This window comes from Aspergillus sydowii (genome assembly GCF_001890705.1).
Source record: "Aspergillus sydowii CBS 593.65 unplaced genomic scaffold ASPSYscaffold_17, whole genome shotgun sequence".
Taxonomy (NCBI): domain Eukaryota; kingdom Fungi; phylum Ascomycota; class Eurotiomycetes; order Eurotiales; family Aspergillaceae; genus Aspergillus; species Aspergillus sydowii.
This window is the reverse complement of record NW_024467875.1, coordinates 311,346-325,377: the sequence shown is the minus strand read 5'-3', so window position 1 is coordinate 325,377 and position 14,032 is coordinate 311,346. Positions and strand designations below refer to the sequence as shown.

Here is a 14,032-nt window from a genome sequence, read left to right as displayed (position 1 = left end):
GTATGCTTAGTCCAACGACCGATCGCAGCTTGATCCATCGAGTTTCCGTCGGCGTTAACGCCAGCCCACTCTGCGTCCCAATCAGGGAATGGCTGCGGGTATCGGTAACTTTTGTTCGTGACCAGTAAATACCGTACAGCCAGTACACTTCTTTCGGAGACCACCGAGTTACTTACTGAGCCCGTTCTTTCATCTCATTTTAATAAACTCTTCACCCGCGGTTAGAACTCCATGTCTTCTGTCATATCCTGCAATGACTCCTTCCAAACTAGGTACCCTTACCAAGAGTGGAAACCGAGTATTCGGAGTCGACGATTTGCCACCGGTGACTGGTCTTGCAGCAGGGAGTTTCATCTTCTGCAAAAACAAACCTCAAGGACTCTCGAAATGGTGATTCCAAGCGAGGAGCTGAGTGATCAGCACCATTGTAGCCCGTATGGTACAACGCTGTTTACGACGTTGAAATTGAATACTCCGGCCATATGGGGCCCCTCTTATCCAGTTGACCTTGCGTCCACCACAATGCTGGCTTTCTGGGTGGGACTTGGAGCCTTGGACTTGGAGGTCACTAGCTGGGGATCTGTCCTTTGACAATATTTAATGTACGCGTGATTCATCTTTCTTTTGCTATGACAGAATCAACGGATACGCTGCTCTGTTCGCTTGGCGTGTGAAGGACGAAACTCCGGACTCGGTCGTGTCAGACTAATAAATGGATGCGGCTTCCCCCATGTCCTGCAGCGCTAGTCTTTCAGTCGGACAATCTCGCACTCCTTGGGCCCTGCTTCAGTACTATTTGGGAGAAAATACCGCGACTTTAAATTCGGTCGTTTTTCACTTTACAAGTATTCCCTTGCTATAATCGGGCTCCAGGTTACAGCTACCTTGATTTTTAAGTGAATGTGGAGCGCCGAGGACGCCCGGCTGCTAGATACGAGCCAAATCTGGGGAGTTGACGACGGAATTGCTCTGTTTCATTGCCATTGCCTCGTCGACGAGTAAATGAGCAAACTCAACTGGCAGCTAAAACTCGGGGTGCTCCTTTGCACATCTCAAACTCATTGTCAAGCCTGCAGATCATGCTCCCTTGCAGCAATACCCGAGGACCAGGACATCAGATTCTGATATCATACAGTAACTTGGACTCCGTGGTGCGCCCTTGCGCGTGCTCCATTTCCCCGAGGGGGCAAAATGATTCAGATTCCGGAAACCTGGTAATTGACACCAGTATCCATATTTCTTTGCATATATGGAGTCTCGCATTCCAACGATTCTTCCTCAGGGCGACAGGGCTCCAAGGGGGAATACCCAACTGGGAGTTCCCAGCTGGAAATATATCAGTAGCTTTGAGCCTGCTCATGTTCATCAATACAATTGTCAATGCCATAGATAGAGTCTTGAACAAGCAGGCCGGTATGCATCAGGATGATTATTTCTCGTTGCGCAGTCCCTGATTCGCCCTTGGCTCATGTCGGCGCTAAACCTGATCCGGGTTCATATTGTGGCGCACATATATACACCGCCACATCTACACCGCCACAATATACGCAAGCAGGGCATTCAATATGCTGTCACCTTGAATCCTGCTCGTGTTTAAAATTTGTCAGGCAGTAATCGATCAAAGGATCGCCATCCTGGAGGCCCTTGCGTTACTTTCATCAAAGTGGCTGCCCGACGAGTGACGACCTGTTGGGCCGTTCTTGACCGCAGAGTACGGAAGCGCGGAATCAAGATTCGACTCTAGAATGAGACCCAACGGCAAGACTAAAACAGGGCAAAGGTGAGCTCAGACCAGCTTTAATAAAGACTCCAGCCTTGGTCTATGACTCCATAATCCACATCGATGGATGCCTAACCGTCCGTGCGGCGTGCGACCCCGGCCTCTAGCGATCTCAACTCCACATCATCAGTGCAACAGTACCTTCGATTGAATAGGAAGTCGGAGGTGGAGGAGCGACGCCTCTTCCTGATGCAGGGTGTTGGATACTGAATCGTCCTTTATAGTGTGGTTGATTCTGGGGGCCTTCTGTGTTGCCCCTCGAGGTATTATCCTCAGGGGTCCAGCGAGGGTAAACCCTTTCCTGTTCCACAACGTACTACCGCCGTTACCTGCAAGCGGATGTCGCTGTGGAAGCGATATGCAACGGTGGCATTCATGTGAACGGTAGTTGAAATCATGGATGCTAGCCAAGTATCCGAACATCTTCCAAAGTTAGCTTCCGTGTCCGATGTTTCCCTTCCCCCGAGAACCCATAGACTTTCGCCAACGGTGTACATCGAATTAAGATTTTAAGGTAAATTGTTTCTCCCTGACTGGGGCGCCCTTGTCGCTTGGCACTGTGCGTCCGGCATAAACTCACAGTAGTTACGGCTTAAGGTTACGGTCGAGATCTGGAAGCTGGAACCTGGAGCCTGGAACCCTGGATATGGATATCAAGGCGACTACAGGATCTTGGCTTTGGTAAGGGTACCTTTTTGTCTGCTTGGATTCTGCTTTGTACTCTTATCTAGGCTTCAGGGGTCGAGGTTTGTGCGGTCGCATATACACTTCCTTTCTCACTAAGCCTTTTCAAGGCCCACAAACAACTCATAAATTCGATCTCACAGAAAATTATCCATTCTGTTCGAACCAGCCAGGTGAGCGTCACAAGCATGACAAGTCCATTCGAATTCACAACGGCTAGTTACTAGAAAGCACAGGAATGAATAGCGGACTTGGCGAGGGACACTGCCTCGAGAAACGTCTGGGCAAGCGTCGTGTTACCTCCAGCCCTGGTGTGAGAGGGAAGTACGTACGGAGTAGGGACTCTACGGACAGTCCAAGTACGGAGCAGATCCTTCGGGACTCAGGAGGGGCAGACTGAATTATGAAAGACCACAAGAGCAAAGCTTAGCTCAATCGATTACATTATTTCAGAACTTATCTCAGTAGAAGTGGAGCACGATAATCCATGCTTAGTCGTCCTTAATTCTACAGAGCATGCCTGCAGTGGTTCAGTCAGATCGTTACTATTCACGAGGAACCATCGCAGATCGAACCCCTCCAGTCGAGATAAAGTTAAAAGCACCGGTAATGACTTCTTGTCATGGCTTCCAAGGTTCTTATCAGCCCCGGGCAGCACGCACCAATGACAAGGACTAGGTTGCATTAGCTGATGCTTGGCAGGCGATCGCAGCATGCTTAAGCTGTGAAACTGGCGTAAATCGGCGGATTCCCGGTGAGGCAGAGTGGATTAATTTCCAATGCTTAGGCTGGGAGGGCTTTGGTCGGGTCAGGGCATCTGCCGACTTCCGTGGGAGTGGCGACCACCAGTGGCCACTATTGGTCACTGCCACTGGTCGGGCACTGGTCACCCGGTGAGAACTGCTGCGGAAAACATAGCATGTTGATCCCTGTGTTGTTTTCGTGTGTTTTCGTTTGTGATGGGATTATTCACCGGTGCTGATAAGGCAACTCCCAACTTGCGGGGAAGGTGAGGGGGAAGGGTATATGCGCTGTTCTATGATTCTATGAGAATACTGTACTTGTCAATAGAATCTGAACTCTGCAATTTGTGTGGAGAAGGCATCAGATAACATTTTTCTCGAAGGGCTATCTCCCGCCATACAGAGCAGGGCAGTTATACAAAGTGGGCCAGGCACCGAGCTTGGCGCTGTCCGACGGCAATTAACGCTGTTTAAGCGGTAGCTAATATTAATTATTCGAAGGCTGTTCGATCGGAGCAGAACGGAGTTTCAGACGGAGTCTCAGACGGAGCACTCTTCTCCTGCTGCAACATCGCCTCCAAAGAAGGGCAGTTAGGTAATGCACGAGAAAGAGTCGGGATTCCGCAAGCGGGCGGGCGTCCGCCGAGAGATAAGGAGCAGATTCTGTGACCTTAAACGATCGACTAACACCCCGAAGTTCGGCCTCGCAGCCTTAGCTCCGGCTTAGCCCTGTGCTTCCACCGCGCTGGTTCCTGCGGCCGACCAGTCATCCGCCCGCTAATCGTCAGGCATTTCCTGCCTTTCCTCCCCCAGCCGACTTTTCCGCCACGCCCTCTCGTCCGACTCCGGCTGTATACTCATTCGCCCACCTCCGCCAGCTCTCCTCCCCCTCTCTCCCCACCACGCCCTCGTTGCCATACTTAAATTCGGTCGTGTGCCCTCCTTCCGGCCTTTTCTTCTTTCTTTCATCCATCCATCGGACCTTCAGGGACTTGATTCTTCGATTGCTAGCGGGCCTGTCATTCTTACCTCACTATCTCTTATCTGCGATAAGCTAGTAAAAAAAAAAAGTCCCGCCACACAATGTCCAACCTTCCCGTTGAGCCCGAGTTCGAGCAGGCCTACAAGGGTACGACTTCCGAATTTTTCAGCTTCATTTTTGAACACTGCTAATATGCGTAGAGCTTGCTTCGACTCTTGAGAACTCGACCCTCTTCAAGGTCCACCCCGAATACCGCAAGGCCCTCGAGGTCGTTTCCGTCCCTGAGCGCGTCGTCCAATTCCGCGTCGTCTGGGAGAACGACAAGGGCGGCCTCGAGGTCAACCAAGGCTTCCGTGTGCAGTTCAACTCGGCCCTGGGCCCCTACAAGGGTGGTCTCCGCTTCCACCCCTCCGTCAACCTTTCCATCCTCAAGTTCCTCGGTTTCGAGCAGATCTTCAAGAATGCCTTGACCGGACTGAACATGGGCGGTGCCAAGGGTGGCTCCGACTTCGACCCCAAGGGCAAGTCTGACCAGGAGATCCGTCGCTTCTGTGTCTCTTTCATGACCGAGCTGTGCAAGCACATTGGCGCCGATACTGACGTCCCCGCTGGTGACATCGGTGTTACCGGCCGCGAGATCGGCTTCCTCTTCGGCCAGTACCGCAAGATCCGCAACCAATGGGAGGGTGTCCTGACCGGCAAGGGTGGTAACTGGGGAGGCAGTCTGATTCGCCCCGAGGCCACCGGCTACGGTGTTGTCTACTACGTCGAACACATGATCAAGCACGTCACTGGCGGAAAGGAATCCTTCGCCGGCAAGCGCGTCGCTCTCTCGGGATCCGGCAACGTCGCCCAGTATGCCGCCTACAAGATTATCGATCTCGGCGGTGCCATCGTCTCTCTCTCCGACAGCCAGGGCTCTCTCATCGTCAAGGACGAGTCTGCCTCTTTCACTCCTGAAGAAATCACCCTCATTGCCGAGCTCAAGGTTGCCCGCAAGCAGCTCTCCGAACTCGCCGAATCCTCCGAATTCTCCTCCAAGTTCACCTACATCCCCGGCGCGCGCCCCTGGACTCACATCCCCGGCAAGTTCGAGGTTGCTCTGCCCTCTGCCACCCAGAACGAGGTCTCTGGCGACGAGGCCAAGGCTCTCATCGACTCTGGTGTGCGCTACATCGCCGAGGGCTCCAACATGGGCTGCACCCAGGACGCCATCGACATCTTCGAGGCCCACCGTCTCGCCAACCCCGGCGATGCCATCTGGTACGCCCCCGGTAAGGCCGCCAACGCTGGTGGTGTCGCCGTCTCCGGTCTCGAGATGGCCCAGAACTCCGTCCGCCTCGCCTGGACTGCCGAGGAGGTCGACGCCCGCCTCAAGGACATCATGGACTCTTGCTTCCAGAACGGTCTCCAGACTGCTCAGAAGTTCGCCACTCCCGCCGAGGGCGTCCTACCTTCGCTCGTCACTGGCTCCAACATTGCCGGTTTCACCAAGGTCGTCGAGGCCATGAAGGACCAGGGCGACTGGTGGTAAACAGTTACCTCCTTGGAACGATTGATATACGATGATGATTCCCTTCACGTTTGTTAAGCCTTGATTCTTTTTCTTCTTTTTTCCTCGGGAGTTCCTGTCTGTCATGTTCGCGGTTTTGGCATATTCTATTCTTACTCTTAGCGTGGATAGAGGCGCCGGATTCGTTTCTATTTCTTGTGCTCTGGTTTGGTTGGATTGGTTCAGGTTTCGATTCCCTCTTCTCTTCCTGTAGATATCTCCCTTTGCATGCATATACCATAGACATCGTTCAATTTATTTATCTTTATCATTTTATTATATTACCAATTCGTTCTCCTAATAATTTTTCAAATCTTCTGCTTGCAATCTACGCTAACCACTATCGACACGGACATCGATATACTCAGTACGTAGTAGACGGTACAGTAGTACTACTCTGTAGTACTTCGGGAAAATCTCGGTGGGGAAGATCAAACTCCGCTCCCGGAGATCACGCCGGAGTAAACCACTCCGCCCCCGCCTGTAAAGAAAAAAAAAAAAAAAAAAAAAAGAGCAAAGAAAGTACCACGTACCCCGAGTATTCCCCGTCATATTGAAAGGGTCCGCACGACAACCCGCAACCGCGGAATTCCACTTAAAAGTTTCCCGTCAGTCAGGTAAACAAGGCAAGTAAGTAAGTGCTCGACACGCGCTCAGTCTCCATACTCTATACTCTCCATAAGTTAGTGCATGCATGGCATTCGGACCCGGCCGGCGGCCGCTCGCGCCGTCGCTCCACCCCGTACGGTACCGCTGCTCACTACCGCATTGGCATTAGCATTTGGCAAAATAGTAATGGCCGAGTGGCGTGTTCGTGTTCTTCTCCGGTGGGGACTTGTGGTGCTGATCAGCGGAGTTACATCATCAAGACCGCCCGCGCTTTGAGCCTTTTGACTACGTACTTGTTGGTAACGATGTTCTGTGCGCTGTGCTCGCTGCGGTGGACGCCGTGTGCCGACTTCCCTGTCTAATTAGGAATTAGGGGTTGGGCCTGGGGAGGGGATACTATGGAGGTGGAGATGGAGATGGAGATGGAGGCTCCGCTGTTGGGAGTGTATGTATGTGCTTACTATTAATAGGTAGACTACAAGACGTTGTTACTGGTAAGAAATCGATAATAAGTGAGAATAGAAAGGACAATGGATGGTATTATCCGTATACAGTGTGTATTCTGTCTTGAGTAGGTAATGGTGCAGTTGGGGAAGGAACGATGGGACCTGCTAAGTATTGTTGTGGAAGGAGCGAAGGATCATAGGTTTTTCTTTCTACCTGTCCACTAGAAGAACCCTTCAGAAACAACCATCAGGGACAAAGCAAGTTTCACTACCAGAGGTCTTCATTATCGATATTCAATAAAAAGCCGTTATGAAGTCTTTCTTTTCTATTCTCCAAAACTATCCATATTCTACCTCCAGCATGCTTTGCTAGAACTCCGTGCAATCAGTCTCTACTAATGAGAGACTTCAATCGTTGATTTCCATTCAAAACTATCAAGTCGCTCCTGCCATCCCCCAAAAGAACTGCTCAGGAGAATGTGAACTATCAAAACCACAACCAAGTCCAAGCACGTCTTTCGTCTTAAGCTATAACAAAGATATAACTGGTATCAACAAATGTTTTAAACAGACAGAGCAGAGCAAACCACGAGCAACCCATCGGTAATCTCAACAACCTGCATGCATCCAGGACGAGTCACTTACTCGCACAACCACACGTGAACACCGCAAACACCTCCGGTTTGAACTCCCTCGTCCCATTCTCGACCGGCCGTCCAATAGAATACCTTCGAAACGTGCTATACAGGGTCCAAAGCCCCGGCCTCCCCTTCCTGCCTCTCCCACGGGCCCCGGCTCTAGCCCCCGCCCTGGCTATATACTCTTGGTCGGTGGCAGACTTGGACGAGGACTCAAAGTGCGGGTGCCAAACACACACTCTCTCCCACTCTGGCGACGGACGACCAAGCCGTGCCCGGTTGGTTTCTACCTGCGCGATGCACCGGCGGAACGCGTTCGCGGTTCTTCCTTTTCCGGTGTGTGGGCCCCAGGGCGGGAGTAGGACGGCTATTGTTTGTCCAAAGGGCGGCAGTATAGGAGAGAGCTTGCATTGGGCGACGCGCAGGGTTGTTAGGTCGGGGAAGGCGGTGCTAAGGAGGTCGAATGTGTAGGCCCAGGGGATGTAGTCGGGGTTGTAGTTGAGGTTCATGTAGGTACTGGTATTGGTGTGGCTGTCGGTGCCGGCGCCGGCGCCTGGCATGGTGCTGGGGTGCTCGGTGTCAATGGATGGGTATCTTTCGAGCCATACGTTGTGCAGGCAAAGGTCTTGGAGGGTGTGTCTGAAGAGGAAGAGGAGGTGCGGGAGCGCTGTTGCCGGAAGGGCGATGCGGTCGAGCTTGAGGCGGCGGAGAGGGGGGATATCGTGTCCGGTGATGAACTTGTGGATGGCGCCGTATCTGAGCCTGCCTGTGGAAGAAAGGCTGAGTTCCTTCAGGTTGGGGGCGTTCCGAAGGGCGAGGAGGACTTCGTCACTGGATACACGTCCGGGTGCGTGGCGGGTGGACTTGAATGTAAAGGACTGCAGGGACGAGAGTATGCAAGGTGAAGAATCCATGGATTGAGACAGTATATGGATGTGACGGGTGCTCAGATGGTGTAACGATAGTTCCTGAAGGTCCTTTGGCAGTCCTTCACAGATAGATACAGCCAGAGCACGGCTGGCGTGCGGATCCCGGTTATCTCCACGAAGTATACGCCGGCGACACGATATAGACACTTTTTCCAACCCCGGGAATCGGGCGAGCACCGTCGATATTTCTCGAGTCCGGGAGCTCAAGTCTGCCGTCCTATAGGGCTGGTCAAGCAGAATCGACGAGTCGCGGATAGACACTTTCCGCACATAATGCGCGTTCTCGCCCTGGGAGAAGGTGCCGAATTTCAGAGGGATATGAGGCGAGCTGCGCTGGAGAGTGAACTCAACGTTCTGGAGGAGCAGGCGCGTGGCACTCCGGTAGAAAGCCCTGTTGACCTGCCGGATGGGATGGAGCGTCGTTTTGTTAAATGGGTTTACGTTGTTGTCGACCACGTGCTCTGTGATCTGGTTACAGTTAGCAGTGCGCGGTGGGTGGTTGGACTGGACTTGCCATATCATATAACTCCTGAGGGAGGTCAGAAATATGGGCTCGCCTGGTCTGGGCCATGCTCGGCGTGTTTTTTTGGTATTGTGCCTTCAAGGCTGGGCCTTTCTTGAGCCTTTCTTCGCTTAACAGTGATAAAAAGAAAAGGAGGAGGGGGGGGGGAAGAAGAGGAAGTGAGACCGGGGCCTATCCTTGAAGGCGACATTTATCTCAAGGTTGAAGTTATTTTCTCTCTTCGCCAATGGACAATAAGGGAAGGGAGAAATAAGGTTGTTCCTGACTATCTACAGGCTCATATTCGATCATGGAGGTTGCTGAACCATGCTGTCATGATCATATCTGGGTCAGGGGACTGCAAGGAAAACCTTAACGCTCCGAAACTGATGTCCATGAGATTAAGGGAAGTGGAATTCGAGTAACGACAGTAGTTTCACACACGTAAGAGATGTATGCAGGCAGGCTGTCTTGATATGATGTAGGTATTCGACAGTGATTTGTTAAAAGCTCCCCTATTGGCGAGTTCGATTTCTAGGAGTTTGTACGAGTATCCAATGACTGACTACCTGACGAAGTCCCTAGTCTCTCTACCAGGTCAGTTCGAGATCCAAAATTAAAATAAAATAAAAAGTCACGCGAATACACCCGATCCATTTTAGACAGGACAGACACAGTCAGACTTAAGGTACATGTAGGTGGCACCGCTCCCCAACCCGACGAAGGAACACCTCATGCCACCCGCATCCCAGCGAAACTGTAGCCTCCGGACCAAGGATAGCCAGAGACACAGCAAAGGCCGCGCAACCTCTTCTATAAGAGAGAAATAACGTTTAAGAGCTTGCGGGTCCACAGTGCAAACCACACATACCATACCTCGCCATAGAAATCAGTCTGTCGTATATCAGGAACAGCGCGATCCCGTCGGTAAATGAGTGGGGTATTTAATACGAGGATGGATGATAGCGTGAGTATTCAGAGACAGCAGCGCTTCGCTTCACAAGTAAGGTGAAAAAACCTGGAGGAGAGGGACCGTCACTGGATAGACCTGCCGCAGCGCATTATACAAGTATGATGCAGGCAGGGTGGACGATTCCTGCTGTTTCAGGGGTAGGATCAGCTTGAATAAAGCAATATGCAATGTATAATAATTTTAAACACACTGCACAATGATAGCCATGTCTCACAGTCACAAGTCACAACGGCGTCGTTATACTCCTCGCCGCAGAGCTGGAACTACGGAGTATAAGGTATATGCAGATCACTTACCCTTTAGGCTACGGTAGTCAAGCGGCTCTCCCGCTCCCAGTCCCGCCGAAGGAGCCGCAACCCTGAAAATTACCGAACCCCAAAATTACTGATACTTAGTATTCTAGTTATGCACTCCTATCCTATTGCACTGTCATGATAATCCTCCAGGGATACACTACCCCTTGCCGTCCGGAAACCTGAAGCCGAATGCTGCATTGTGCCTCTCGTGCACTCGTGCAGGAAAGAAGCTGGCTTGTAGAGGATGAGACTAGCATGGACCGTCCTGTTGCTAGTCAGTCTCGGTTTCTGGATGTTTGGGACGGCAGGTAGTGCCGGTGGTGCAACTGATGGGTGAGGGAGGTATCTGCTGCATGTCGCTATGGATGCAGCAGTTTTTCGACACCCAGGTACTGGCGAATTGGAATAGTACGTATAGCTCTATTTTACTTAGTTCTATAGGATATTGGTAAGAGCCTTATACAGAAAAGTCTCAAAAATTACAGAAATCCAATTATCTTACCCGGGAAGCCACCTCACTCAGGGGTATCGGGATCACCCCAAGCACACCAAACCTTGGGCACATACTTGGTCATCCTGAAAGTCCCATGACAAGTCTTCGTCCCCATCGACTCCTCCATATCCGTCTTACACTTGGTGCTGACATCCGGACACTCGAGCCTGGCACTATCGGCATCATACGCACAGTCCTTGAAGGAATCGCTCACCACACTCGCATCGTCCGAGAAGTCGATGGAAGGCGGGTTCGGCACGTCCTTGACGCTGATACTCCCGGACGCCTCGGACGCCCCAAGCGGGTCCATGTCGCACCACTCCGGGTCGGTGTCGTCCATCGCGACGTTGAAGATCTTCCAGTATACGTCCCAGCTGCCCATCTGGTCATCGTAGGCGATGTAGAGCTGGTCGGTCGGTCTCGCGGCGGCGGCGATTGCGCTCATGGCGCTGGCTTGCGTGGCTGAGGCTTCTGAGACTGCTGAGACGGACCAGGCGGAGTGGATGGATGGGATTACGGTCATGGAGGACATGGGCGTGACGCAGGACTTGGCGTCGTTGAGGCCGTGGTCCTGGTACCCGGAGTCGCCGCAGTAGTAGACTATGCCGTCTGTTGCGGTTGTGGTGAATGTTCCGGCGTTGCTGGGGCCCCATGTTGTGCTTGGGGGCTTGGAGTACGGGCATGGCTCGTAGTTGCTCATGCCTGGGGTGGAGCTGGCGACGGGGTACTTCCCTGTGTAGGCGTCGCAGTCGAATTGGCAGTAGGCGTAGTCGTCTTTCTGGGCTACGTGGTAGAGGGCCTGGCAGGAGGCGCCGCCTGGGGTTGTTGCTGACGGTGGTGGTGTCGTGGAGCTTCCTGCGCTGCCTGGTGCTGGACGGCTGGAGCTGCTGGTGCCGCTGGTTGTTGCGGAGGACGATGCTGGCTTTGGTGGAGTGGTTGCGGAGACTGAAGATGACAAGGGGCCAGATCCGCCTGAGCCAGGTGTTGCAGATCCAGTGTAGCCAGAGGGCGTGATATAAACAGGGGCCGGTGCTGAAACCCGAGTTGTTATCCGCGGGCATGCTGCAACTGTGGTGATGGTGCTGAATGTGGACGGGGAGGCCTGGCAGGCAGTCGTTGTTTTACAGATCTCGGTGCTCGTCGAGCTCATTGACGCACTGCCTGAGCCAGGCGTTGAGGAGACGATCGTGGACCAGGTGCAGTCCGAGAAGGTAGTGCTTGACGTGCAAGATGTTGATGTTGATGTAGATGAAGTTGAAGAGTCAGATTCAGAGGACGAGTTGTCATCGTCATCGTCCTCGTCATCGTCATCGTCATTTTCATCATTAGTTTTCTCCTCCATATCAGTCACAATCTCACCAAGTTCATCCAAATACTCAGTCCCTATCTCGACCTCGCTCTGGATCTCATCCGTAACGTCCTCAGCTTCCGGAGGAATCACATCCTCAATCTCAGACGCAATCGGCTTCACGCAGCTAATCGCCGCGCCAGCAATACCTTTCGCATTGTCCACAGTAGCCCCAGCTGCCTGCGAGGCAAGGTCTTTAACCGCACTAAACAGATCTGCTCGTTTACTCTTAGACCCCGCACACGGAGACTTGCTCGAGTCGAAGTTCGTTTTGGAGAGGTAATCCTCCGTTTGATCCGTTATATCTTTGATATGCTGCTTATAACTCTTGGGATCCTTCTTCAGGTCTTCGATATTGTTGTACGAGTTCCTCAGCAGAACTGCAACATTGGATTCCTCGCTGTCGGTTGACGTCGACGTCGGCGTCGGTCCATCGGTTATAGTACCAGATGGGTCGGAAGTAGGCGATGCACCCCAAGGCTCTGACGATGGTGCTTCTGTAGGTGCGTAATCGCCAATTGCAGAATCGCTGCCAGTGGCGTCTGCCGAGAGGGACTCGAGGTCAGGGGCAGACGACAGACTCGCGGAGATAAGCTGGTCTGGTGGAGCCACGCTCGACATAGGGTTGCCGGATGTTATCGTCTGGGAGTTTATCAGGCCACTAGAAGTGGAAGTGGATTGCTGGCTCGACAACGTTGAGGACGCGGCGTCACTCGATGTGTCTCCTGAGAGAGGTGGTGTTTCCGACGCTGGGTTAGGGCTGGAGCTAGATCCGGCCGAAGAGCTCGGGCCAGACCCAGACTCTGTAGAGCCAGGAGCGGTTGGCATGGAGCTTATCTGGGTAGATGGAGAATTTTGTCCAGTCGAGCTAGGTATTATATTTGTAGAGCCGGACTGGGTGCTCGATGAAGCCCCAGTAGGTGAGCTCGCCGACACAACTGGCGCGGAAGATGCACCAGATGCGGTACTTTCAGTTGATGCTCCAACCGAAGAGCTCGGGTTAGACCCCGTAGAGCCTGGAACAACCGGAGTAGGACTCGGTTGAGTAGGGGTATTCTGCCCAGTTGGACCAGAGGGTATTATGTTTGTAGAGCTTGTCACACTAGAAGCGGCATCCTCAGTCGACGAAGTAGGATCACCAGGCTCAGTGGCACTAGTAGTCGAGATAACAGGACTAAAATGGATAGTGGGCGAGCTGCCATCAGGGACCGTGACGACAGAGGTCAACTGCTCTTCGTGGCTGCGAGCGTGGTCGAACGACGACGATGCCGCTGGCCAGGTCATCAACGAAGACGTTGATCCCGGCGTCGGCGTGACATAGTCAACAACAGGAGCGAGGGTGTTTGGGACGACGAGCTTGGTTTTGATAGTAGTCGTCCAGTCTGCGCTGGCTCCCTGCAGTAGTGGGAGCAGCAGCAGTGCGGTGCCCTTGACAGCCATATTCAGGGGTTTGGTATGGGATATGGATAGATTGGTAGATTCTGCCCGGGGCATTGAGAGGAATCATTTATACGACAATCTCCAACCTCTACATCCTAAGTAAACGGTGTAATGGATACCGTGCTTATCAGAAGTGGCGCCTGGGGCGAAATTGTGATCGGTTTGGGACTTCGCCAACGTCTCTCGTATCTGAGACTGGGATAGTGACATTGCTGAGCAAAATCGGGCCAATAATATCCAGTGATACTTTCGTCTGCACGCTGCAATGCTTGTTAGTTGTCTGCCTGTACCTGCCGGTGGGCTCGTGGCTTACGCTTGAAATAACGAGGATCAGCAATAAACACAGCCCACCCCGGAGCTCGGACGAAAGAGACAAGCTTTTAATCAGGTACTGTAAGCTTTCCACAGGAATTAGGCCCACATTTTGGATTATTACGATGCTGATCGGTTTTGGGGGGGGGCGTGGGCGCCAAATATCAAAGCTTGAGGAGGCCAAACATGCTGATCCTTTGTGTAGGGAATACACGACGATATGTCTCATCTTGTAATTGGGCATCCTTTGGAAAATGGATCCAGGAGAAAACGCGTATCCCTCTCTTAATTTGAGGCTTTGAGCT

The 14,032-nt window shown here is 52.4% G+C and overlaps 3 protein-coding genes across 3 annotated transcripts; 1 reads left to right on the top strand and 2 right to left on the bottom strand.

Moving 5' to 3' along the window:
* Window positions 1-4,290: 4,290 nt before the first annotated feature.
* ASPSYDRAFT_162976 (glutamate dehydrogenase) lies at window positions 4,291-5,723 on the top strand (the record flags this gene model as incomplete). The annotated part of the gene is made up of 2 exons (XM_040843123.1): window positions 4,291-4,336; window positions 4,390-5,723. 2 exons carry the CDS (start codon window positions 4,291-4,293, stop codon window positions 5,721-5,723), a joined length of 1,380 nt encoding a protein of 459 aa, XP_040696920.1.
* Window positions 5,724-7,305: 1,582 nt separating this feature from the next.
* Window positions 7,306-8,515, bottom strand: ASPSYDRAFT_51211 (uncharacterized protein). Its single transcript, XM_040848247.1, has one exon. It carries the CDS (start codon window positions 8,346-8,348, stop codon window positions 7,434-7,436), a length of 915 nt encoding a protein of 304 aa, XP_040696919.1. The 5' UTR covers window positions 8,349-8,515; the 3' UTR covers window positions 7,306-7,433.
* Window positions 8,516-10,649: 2,134 nt separating this feature from the next.
* Window positions 10,650-13,415, bottom strand: ASPSYDRAFT_36666 (uncharacterized protein; the record flags this gene model as incomplete). Its single annotated transcript, XM_040845454.1, has 1 exon — window positions 10,650-13,415. One exon carries the CDS (start codon window positions 13,413-13,415, stop codon window positions 10,650-10,652), a length of 2,766 nt encoding a protein of 921 aa, XP_040696918.1.
* Between the last annotated feature and the right edge of the window lie 617 nt (window positions 13,416-14,032).

Bases quoted from the DNA above. Each gene is read 5' to 3' on its own strand.
- ASPSYDRAFT_51211 (XM_040848247.1), bottom strand. From the start codon at position 8,348: ATGGATTCTTCACCTTGCATACTCTCGTCCCTGCAGTCCTTTACATTC.